The following is a 10,004-nucleotide window of genomic DNA, read 5'->3' on the forward strand; positions in this document are numbered from 1 at the left end:
CCCAAATCCTCCGTGCACCCTGCCTCACGCTAAGCAGGAGCCAGCTGCACCCCAAATCCTCCGTGCACCCTGCCTCACCCTACGCAGGAGCCAGCTGCACCCCAAATCCTCCGTGCACCCTGCCTCACCCTACGCAGGAGCCAGCTGCACCCCACCGCCTCGGTGCCCGGCGCAGGGCTCCGCGCTGCCGGCGGCGCTGCGGGCGCCGCGATGGATAACTCCGTGCCGCTGGAAGCGGAGCTGGAGCAGCGCTGGCTGCTCAACGCCTCCCTCAACGAGTCCCTCAGCAACCAGTTCGTGCAGCCCCCGTGGCAGGTGGCCCTCTGGGCCGTCGCCTATGCCCTCATCGTGGTGGTGTCGGTGGTGGGCAACGTGGTGGTGATGTGGATCATCCTGGCTCACAAGAGGATGCGAACTGTCACCAACTACTTCCTGGTGAACCTGGCGTTCGCCGAAGCCTCCATGGCTGCCTTCAACACGGTGGTGAACTTCACCTATGCCATCCACAACGAGTGGTATTATGGGCTGCTCTACTGCAAGTTCCACAACTTCTTCCCCATCGCCGCCGTCTTCGCCAGCATCTACTCCATGACTGCCATCGCCCTGGACAGGTGAGTCCCTGAGCCCTTCCACCCCGGGCTGCGGCCAGACCCCCGACCCCTTCCCCTCCACCCAGGGCTGCGACTAAACCCCCGACACCCTCCCTTCCACCCAGGGCTGCGGCCAGACCCGACCCCTTCCCCTCCACCCAGGGCTGCGACTAAACCCCCGACCCCCTCCCCTCCACCCAGGGCTGCGACTAAACCCCCGATCCCCTCCCTTCCACCCAGGGCTGCGGCCATCCCCTCGACCCCTTCCCCTCCACCCAGGGCTGCGACTAAACCCCCGACCCCCTCCCCTCCACCCAGGGCTGCGACTAAACCCCCGATCCCCTCCCTTCCACCCAGGGCTGCGGCCATCCCCTCGACCCCTTCCCCTCCACCCAGGGCTGCGACTAAACCCCCGACCTCTTCCCCTCCACCCAGGGCTGCGGCCAACCCCCCGACCCCCTCCCTTCCACCCAAGGCTGCGACTAAACCCCCGATCCCCTCCCTTCCACCCAGGGCTGCGACTAAACCCCCGACCCCTTCCCTTCCACCCAGGGCTGCGACTAAACCCCCGACCCCTTCCCCTCCACCCAGGGCTGCGACTAAACCCCCGACCCCTTCCCCTCCAGCCAGAGCTGCGACTAAACCCCCGACCTCTTCCCCTCCACCCAGGGCTGCGGCCAACCCCCCGACCCCCTCCCTTCCACCCAAGGCTGCGACTAAACCCCCGACCCCTTCCCCTCCACCCAGGGCTGCGACTAAACCCCCGACCCCTTCCCCTCCACCCAGGGCTGCGACTAAACCCCCGACCCCTTCCCGTCCACCCAGGGCTGCGACTAAACCCCCGACCCCTTCCCGTCCACCCAGGGCTGCGACTAAACCCCCGACCCCTTCCCCTCCACCCAGGGCTGCGACTAAACCCCCGACCCCTTCCCGTCCACCCAGGGCTGCGACTAAACCCCCGACCCCTTCCCGTCCACCCAGGGCTGCGACTAAACCCCCGACCCCTTCCCCTCCACCCAGGGCTGCGACTAAACCCCCGACCCCTTCCCCTCCACCCAGGGCTGCGACTAAACCCCCGACCCCTTCCCCTCCACCCAGGGCTGCGACTAAACCCCCGACCCCCTCCCTTCCCCTCAAGGGCTGCCTCCACCCAGGTGCTGTGCTCGGGTCTGGGCTGTGCTCAGGAGAGGACGCTGCAATGAGAACGAAGCTTTGTTTGGGTCAAAAAGGGCTAGAAATGACCAATTTCCCTCCCCCTGCTTCGGGGTGGCTTTGGGAAGCCTTTGTCAGCTCTGGGAAAGGCTCTAGAAAAAGCTTTGTGAGCCTTGGGGGTGTTGGTGGCTTGGCTTGGGTGTGCTTCTGGGGCACCATCTGTGTTGGTGGCATCCTGGGTGTGCTTCTGGGGCACCAGCTGTGTTCAGGGCATGTCTTGGATATGCTTCTGGAGCACCATCTGTGCTGGTGACATCCTGGGTGTGCTTCTGGAGCACCAGCTGTGTTCAGGGCATGCCTTGGATATGCTTCTGGAGCACCATCTGTGCTCAAACATGTCTTGGATATGCTTCTGGAGCACCATCTGTGCTCAAAACATGTCTTGGATATGCTTATGGAACACCACCTGTGTTCAAAACGTGTCTTGGTGTGCTTCTGGAGCACCATCTGTGCTCAAAACGTGTCTTGGTGTGCTTCTGGAGCACCATCTGTGCTCAAAACATGTCTTGGTGTGCTCCTGGAGCATCTCTGTCCTCTCCCTCCCACCTCCTCTGCAGAGCCATCCATTTCTCTCCCAACCTCCTCACCAGGATGGATGTTTAGCACATCCCCTCCTGCCATCAAAGCCATGCCCATGCCCAGTGTGCCCTCACTGTGCTGCAGGAGCTCTTTCATTTGCTTGGTCCAAGTTGGGAAGCATCTAAGGAGCAGCTTGGAGAGCAGCTTGGGCTTGGAAAGGCTTCAGGACTTGGCAGGGGTCACCTCGTGTGCTGGCGTCTGCCTGCAAGCAATTCCCCTCCCCCACCTTGATTTGATTAGTGAGGGTCAAGGGGGAGAGGTAACAGCAGGGATGTCTCAGGCTGGGCTGCTGCCAGCAGAGCTGACTTGGTTTTATTCCTCTGCTTGATTGCTGCTGGCACAGCCAGACCCCACTGGTGCTTTGCCACCACCCAAAGCTCACCCAGTGCTTGGGGAGGTGTGATGGCACTGGGGGCAGCTGCCAGGCTTGAGGGACCCAAAGGAACCTCAGGGGGAGCACCTCCAGCTGCCCTCTCTCCTCTCCCCCTCCAAGAAATCTTCCTTGGAGCCCACCCCAGGTTCAGGAGAGGCTCAGCTCCCCCAGGCTCTGGGGAGGCTCAGCCCCCAGGCTCTGGAGAGGCTCAGCCCCCAGGCTCTGGGGAGGCTCTCCCCAGGCTCTGAAGCCCACCCCAGGCTCAGGAGAGGCTCAGCCCCCCAGGCTCTGGGGAGGCTCTCCCCAGGCTCTGAAGCCCACCCCAGGCTCAGGAGAGGCTCAGCCCCCAGGCTCTGGAGAGGCTCAGCCCCAGGCTCAGGAGAGGCTCAGCCCCCCAGGCTCTGGGGAGGCTCTCCCCAGGCTCTGGAGCCCACCCCAGGCTCTGGAGCAGCTTTGCTGTCCCTGCTCCGTGCAGGGCCTCTCAAGAGCAACAGATTTTTCCTACCCACATAATTCCTGGAGGCAGCTGGGCTCTGCAAGGCCTCTTTATGGTCCTTCCCAGGGAGTAAAAGACATTTTGGCTGTGGACAGAGGGATGGGGGGGGAGGGGGGGGGGAGGTTCACCTCGCCGTGTGCCAGCACATTCTGAGCTGCTGTCTGAGCGCTGGCACAGAGACCTCCCTGTGAGGGATGATCCTGATGCCACAGCTCCCAGCCTGGCAGCTTGGGGAGCACAGCCCAGGAAGAGGGGAATGCTTGGGGCAGAGTGGCTGGAAAGCTGTCTGGAAGAGAAAGAACCTGGGGGTGCTGGGTGCCAGCAGCTGGAGAGGAGCCAGGGGGTGCCCAGGTGGCCAAGAAGGTCACCAGCAGCCTGGCCTGGAGTGGGCAGCAGGAGCAGGGCAGGGATGGTGCCCCTGGGCTGGGCACTGGGGAGGCCACAGCTTGAGGGCTGGGTCAGGGTTGGGCTCCTGACTGCCAGGAGGACTTTGAGGGCTGGAGCTGGGACAGAGAAGGGCAAGGAAGGTGGGGAAGGGTCTGGAGAAGAGGGCTGGGGAGGAGCAGCTGAGGGAGCTGGGGAGAAGGAGGCTGAGGGGAGACCTTCTGGCTCTCTCTACAGCTCCCTGAGAGGAGGCTGGAGCCAGGTAGGGGTTGGGCTCTTGTGCCAAGGCACAAGGGACAGGACAAGAGGAAATGGCCTCAGGTTGCTCCAGGGCAGGTTCAGGTCGGCAGTGAGGAACTTCTCCACTGAAAGGGTTCTCAAAGCCTGGCCCAGGCTGCCCAGGGAGGTGCTGGAGTCCCCATGCCTGGAGGCGTTTGAAAGCCTCAGAGCTGTGGTGCTGAGGGCTGTGGTTTGGCCTCAGCCTTGGCAGAGTCAGGGAATGGTTAGGGTGGGTGACCTGGAAGGGCTTTTCCACCCAAACTGATGCTGTGATTCGGTGATCCTGCACTCCCCTGGCACTCAAAGCAGGCTCAGGTTTTATTCCTCTCTGGACTGGTTACCAGATCCTCTCCCCTGAGCACATCAGGCCCAGCCCAGCTCTCACACTGGAGCTGGCAGCAGAACTGAGGCAGGAACAGAGCAAAAGAGGACTGCCCCCAGCCCCTGCCCTGTGCTGCTGCTGGCTGCTTTCTGAGGGCTTTGGGGACCAGCTGGCAAAGCCTCTGTTGGGTCACGATCTCTTACAGACATCTTCCTTTTTCCCACTGGTTGGCTTCCAGCCCTTGCCCCACACCCTGGACTAACCAGAAAAGCCAGGGGGAAGCTGGAGGAGCAGCTCTAAAACCCCCAGGGAGCAGGAGGAGCTCTGGTAGCCTGGGGCTGAAATCTGGGGGACAGGAATTGGGGTTTCCAGCTTCCTTCTTGCGTCTGCAAACCCTCCCCAGAGCTTTGGCTTTCTTCTGGCTGGGCTGCCCAACCCTCTGCCTGCCAGCCTGGCTCAGCCCCCACCCCCTGAGGTGGAACCAGAAGAGGCTGCATGCAGCCTGGGTGTGCAAAGCTCTCCTTGCACAGAGCATCACAGGAGGTTAGGGGTTGGAAGGGACCTCCAGAGATCATCGACTCCAACCCCTCCCACACCACAGCAGGACCACAGTGCAGCTACCAACTGCATTTCTTGACCTTAAATTGCCAGCAAGGTGGAAAGTTGGGAAGGTGAAGGCAACAAATCCCTTCCCCTGCCCCTGCTGGCCAGCAGCTCAGCGCTGGTTAACCACCACCCCCCCCCCCAGGCACACAACCCCCACTCCATCCCCCAGGCAGCAGGACCTGGCTTGTTTTCCTGCTGCTGAGACCTGCCAGGGGTAACTTAAGTAGCTGAAATGCAGGAACTTACTCCAGGTAGCCAAAAGGGGAAGAATTTGTCCTGGAAGGAAGCTAAAAGAGCTGCATGGGAACAAGCAGAGCAAGTACCTGACTGGAGAGCAGCAGAGCCAGGTAGGCTCAGCCAGAGGGCTGGAGGGACACAGCCAGGAGGGAGCTGAAATCAAAGCTGACTGCTGATGCTCAGCAGAAAAAAAAAGCCCCAACCAACCACCAACCCCAACAGAACCCAAGGAAGGCAGAAGGAAAGGTACCTGCTGGAGCCCCAGTGGAGGAAGCCAGCAGGGCTGAGCAGCTGAAGGCTCAGAGGGGCCTCAGCTTGGAGATTGCTGCCCTCAATCATCTCAGCTTCTGCTTTCAGCACAGCAGCTGCCAGAGCATCCTCCTCGCTGCAGGGTGAAAGGCTCAGCACAGAGCCAGTGGGGAGGTGGCTTTGGTTGTCCCCCCCTGGCTTGCTTTGGTTTGGCTGGCTCTGGGAGAGACACACACAGGAGAAAGGAAGAAGGGTTCTGTGTGCTGGGACCTCAACCATCTGCACTTCCAGCAGCACCTGGTTCAGCCTGGGCACAGACCATGCCAGACTGGGAGGCTTGGCTGAGCCCCCTGAAGGCTGTGAGGCCACTCAGAGAGGCTTGGAGAGGCTGAGAGCTGGGCAGAGAGCAACCTGCTGAGGGTCAGCCAGGAGGGGAGCAGAGTCCTGCAGCTGGGCAGGAGGAAGAAGCTGCAGCAGCACAGGCTGGGAGGGGATCTGCTGGAGAGCAGCCCCAAGGAGAAGGAGCTGGCAGTGCTGCTGGGCAGCAAGGGCTGCAGGGCACAGCAATGTGCCCTGGGGGCCAAGAAGGCCAAGGGGGTGCTGGGGGCATTCAGAGGAGTGTGGCCAGCAGGGCCAGGGAGCTTCTCCTCCCCCTCTGCTCTGCCCTGCTGAGGCCACACCTGGAACATTGCATCCAGCTCTGGGCTCCCCAGTTGAGCAGGGACAGGGAGCTGCTGGAGAGAGTCCAAGGGAGGGCTGCAAGGCTGCTGAAGGGACTGCAGCAGTGCCTGGGGAGGAGAGGCTGAGAGCCCTGGGGGTGCTGAGTGTGGAGAGGAGAAGGCTGAGAGGGATCTGATCAATGTCTCTCAAGAGCTGAGGGCTGGGGGGCAGGAGGGAGGGGACAGGCTCTGCTCAGCTGCACCCTGGCACAGGCCAAGGGGCAAGGGATGGAAAGTGCAGCCCAGGAGGTTGCAGCTCAGCAGGAGGAGGAACTTCTGCCCTGGGAGGCTGCCAGAGGCCTGGAGCAGGCTGCCCAGAGAGGTTGTGGAGTCTCCTTGTGTGGAGCCTTTGCAGCCCTGTCTGGATGTGTTCCTGTGTGCCCTGGGCTGGGTTCTCTGCTCCTGCTCTGGCAGGGGGCTTGGGCTGGGAGATCTTTGGAGGTCCCTTCCACCCCCTGACCTCCTGTGTGATCCTCTGTGCGTGACAACCAGTCTGAGCCATATAAAAAAGAGTTAATCCCATAGCCAGGGTTCTGCTGAACAACAATAGCAGGAAATGCAGGAGTCAAGGCTGGCAGCTGGTAAGGTCTGCTCAGGAAAAGCCATGGTGCTGCTGCTCAGAGTCCTGCAGAAGCTTTGGCACCACAGCATTCACCCTGACCTTCATCTGGGGGCATTTGGGTGCCAAAAGAACTTCAGATTTCCCTTTCCTGCTCCCAGCCCTCCCTGGGGATTCCTTCACTGGAAAGAGACAGATAATCCTGGGGGATCTGCAGGAAGACCAAGAGGTGGGCAGTGGCCATGGGGAGGGCTGAAAACCCAGGCCTAAGCTGCAAGGGGATGGAGCATCCCCAGTTGTGGACTTCTCCCTCCCTGGGACCTGAATTGCTGCCTGAGCATCACCACTCACCTGCTGCAGCAAACTGCAGGTGGAGGAGGGAGGGAGTAGCAGGGATGCAGGCAAACAGCAAGAGAGCAATGAGGAAGCCAGCACAGATGAACAAAGCCCAAGGAGCAGGGTGAGCACAGAGCCCTGGGAGCAGAGCACAACTCCCCCCTGGCTCCAGCCTCCTCTCAGGGAGCTGCAGAGAGCCAGAAGGTCTCCCCTCAGCCTCCTTGTCCCTAGCTCACTCAGCTGCTCCTCCCCAGCCCTCTTCTCCAGACCCTTCCCCACCTTCCTTGCCCTTCTCTGGCCCTGCTCCAGCCCTCAAAGTCTTTCTGGCAGTCAGAATAGAACAGAACAGGTTGAAAGAGACCTTCAAGATCATTGAGTCCAACCTATCATCCAACACCACCTAAACAACTAACCCATGGCACCAAGCACCCCATCAAGTCTCCTCCTGAACACCTCCAAGGATGGTGACTCCACCACCTCCCTGGGCAGCACATCCCAGTGGCCAATCTCTCTCTCTGGGAAGAATTTCTTCCTAACCTCCAGCCTAAACCTCCCCTGGCACAGCCTGAGACTGTGTCCTCTTGTTCTGGTGCTGGCTGCCTGGGAGAAGAGACCAACCCCCACCTGGCTACAACCTCCCTTCAGGGAGTTGTAGAGAGCAAGAAGGTCTCCCCTGAGCCTCCTCTTCTCCAGGCTAAGCAACCCCAGCTCCCTCAGCCTCTCCTCACAGGGCTGTGCTCCAGACCCCTCCCCAGCTTTGTTGCTCTTCTCTGGACACCTTCCAGCAGCTCAACCTCCTTCCTACACTGAGGAGCCCAGAACTGGACACAGGACTCAAGGTGTGGCCTAACCAGTGCAGTGTACAGGGGCAGAATGACCTCCCTGCTCCTGCTGGCCACACTGTTCCTGACCCAGGCCAGGATGCCATTGGCCCTATTGGCCACTTGGGCACACTGCAGGCTCATGTTCAACCTACCATCAACCAGCACCCCCAGGTCCCACTCTGCCTGGCTGCTCTCAGCCACTCTGACCCCAGCCTGTAGCACTGCCTAGGCTTGCTGTGGCCAATGTGCAGAACCTGGCACTTGGATGTGTTCAATCTCCTGCCCTTGGATTCTGAAGTGCCTCAAGATCTATCCATTCCCCCCCTCCCCCCCAAAAAAGAAACAGAGAAAACATCCAGCTTGTTTTCCTGAGCTCCTCAAGGTGCTCAGCTGCAGCCAAGCCCCACTCCCTGTCTCCCCAGGCCCCTTTTCATGTGCAGCAGAAGCAGAACAACCCAAACCCACCCAGCAATTATTTACTGCTTGCAAGCTTGATGTGCCAGGCTGGCCCAAACCCCCCCTTCCCCCAGGAACAGAGCTGCCAGCCTCAGCCCCCCCTGGGCTGTCCCCTCAGAGGTGATTGCTGCAGAAAGCAGCCCTCTGGAGAGGACAAATTGCAGCAGTGCACAGTCAGATTAATTAGTCATTTACACCCTAATAGAGCACCAGAGAGGTGGAGTTTGCTTCATCTTGACTTAATGGACCTCTGGGGCTTGCAGAGCAGGAGTTGCTCTGCTGGGCAATCTTGGTCTGCTGGGCTGTAATTTGGAAGATGGATGAGGAAGAAGGAAGTGAAAGGGAACCTCCTGGAGGAGCAAGCAGGGCAAGGGCAGGGTCCTGCCCCTGGGGAGCAACAACCTCCTGCAGCAGCACAGGGGAGTGGAACCTGCTGGGAAGCAGCTCCAAGGAGAAGGAGCTGGGAGTGCTGGGGGACAAGAAGGTGCCCAGGAGCCAGCAGTGTGCCCTGGGGGCCAAGAAGGATCCAGTGGTGTCCTGGGCGGCATGGAGAAGAGTGTGGGCAGCAGGGTGAGGGAGGTTCTCCTGCCCCTCTGCTCTGCCCACAGCTGCAGCCCTGGGTCCAGTTCTGGGCTCCCCAGGTGCAGAGGGAGAGAGAAGTGCTGGAGAGAGTCCAGGGCAGGCTGGGAAGCTGCTGAGGGGCCTGGAGCAGCTCTGGCAGCAGCAAAGGCTGAGAGCCCTGGGGCTGAGAGCCTGCAGAAGAGCAGCCCCAGAGGGGAGCTGAGCAATGCTCAGCAAGAGCTAAAGGAGCTGTGGGGGGCAAGAGGCTGGGGGCCAGGCTCTGCTGAGTGGTGCCCAGGGCCAGGCCAAGGGGCAAGGGGGCACAAAGTGGCAGCCAGGAGGTTCTGTTTGCCCCTGAGGAGAAAGTTGTTTGTTGTGAGGGTGCTGGAGGCCTGGAGCAGGCTGCCCAGAGAGGTTGTGGAGTCTGCTGGTGTGGAGAGCTTCCAACCCTCCCTGGGCATTGTGCCCCTGGGCAAGCTGCTGGGGGAGCCCTGCTGGAGCAGGGAGGGCTTGGACTGGGTGAGCTCCAGAGCTGCCTTCCCACCCCCAGCACGCTGGGACTGGGGGTTTCTGTGAAAGGAGCCTGGAGTTTAGGGCCCCCCAGCCCCAGCCAGCAATCGATGAAGCAGCTCTGAGCATCCCCAGGCCGTCAGGGACCACTGCCCACAGCCAACTCCCTAAGGAAGCTGCTGCTGGGTACCCAGCATGGAGCTGGCTCAAAGCATCGATTGGGGCTGCAGAAGCGGGGGGGAGGAGGTGGGGATGGAGAAGCTCCCTCCCGAGGGCTGCTTCCTGCCCCTGCTCCCAGCAGAGCAGAGCTGCAGCGGCTCTCCCCTCTCTCCCCCTCTCCCCCTCTCCCCCCTCCCCTTCCGATCCAGGTCCTCTCCAGGTAGGGATTCAGCCTGTCAAAGAACCCAGGGGGAGGCGGGCTCCTCCCTTCTCTTTCAGGGCTGACGTCCCCATGGCAATGAAGGCAGAGCTCCGGGGAATTAGTGACAGGTTGGTGGCTGCCAGCTGCAGCAGCCTCAGCCTTTAATAGTAATAACAGTAATAATAATAATAATAATAATAATAATAATAATAATAATAAACAACAACCAGGTTGGAAGAGACCTTCAAGATCATTGCATCCACCCCATCAACCAATCCAACCCACCTAAACAACTAACCCATGGCACCAAGCACCCCAGCAAGTCTCCTCCTGAACACCTCCAGGGATGGT

At 60.7% G+C, this 10,004-nt stretch overlaps 1 protein-coding gene across 1 annotated transcript in view; it reads left to right on the forward strand.

Annotated features, from left to right (window-relative positions):
• Window positions 1-210: 210 nt before the first annotated feature.
• The window catches only part of ARID5A (AT-rich interaction domain 5A), a 15,838-nt gene continuing 6,044 nt past the window's right edge, over window positions 211-10,004 (forward strand). Inside the window, exons 1-2 of the mRNA XM_068156151.1 lie at window positions 211-611; window positions 6,966-7,065. Coding sequence (XP_068012252.1) covers window positions 211-611; window positions 6,966-7,065 — 501 coding nt within the window. The remainder of the gene's footprint in view (window positions 612-6,965; window positions 7,066-10,004) is intronic.

This window comes from Melanerpes formicivorus, unplaced genomic scaffold (assembly GCF_026170545.1).
Source record: "Melanerpes formicivorus ecotype bairdi unplaced genomic scaffold, bMelFor1.0.p_v2 SCAF_34, whole genome shotgun sequence".
NCBI lineage: Eukaryota > Metazoa > Chordata > Aves > Piciformes > Picidae > Melanerpes > Melanerpes formicivorus.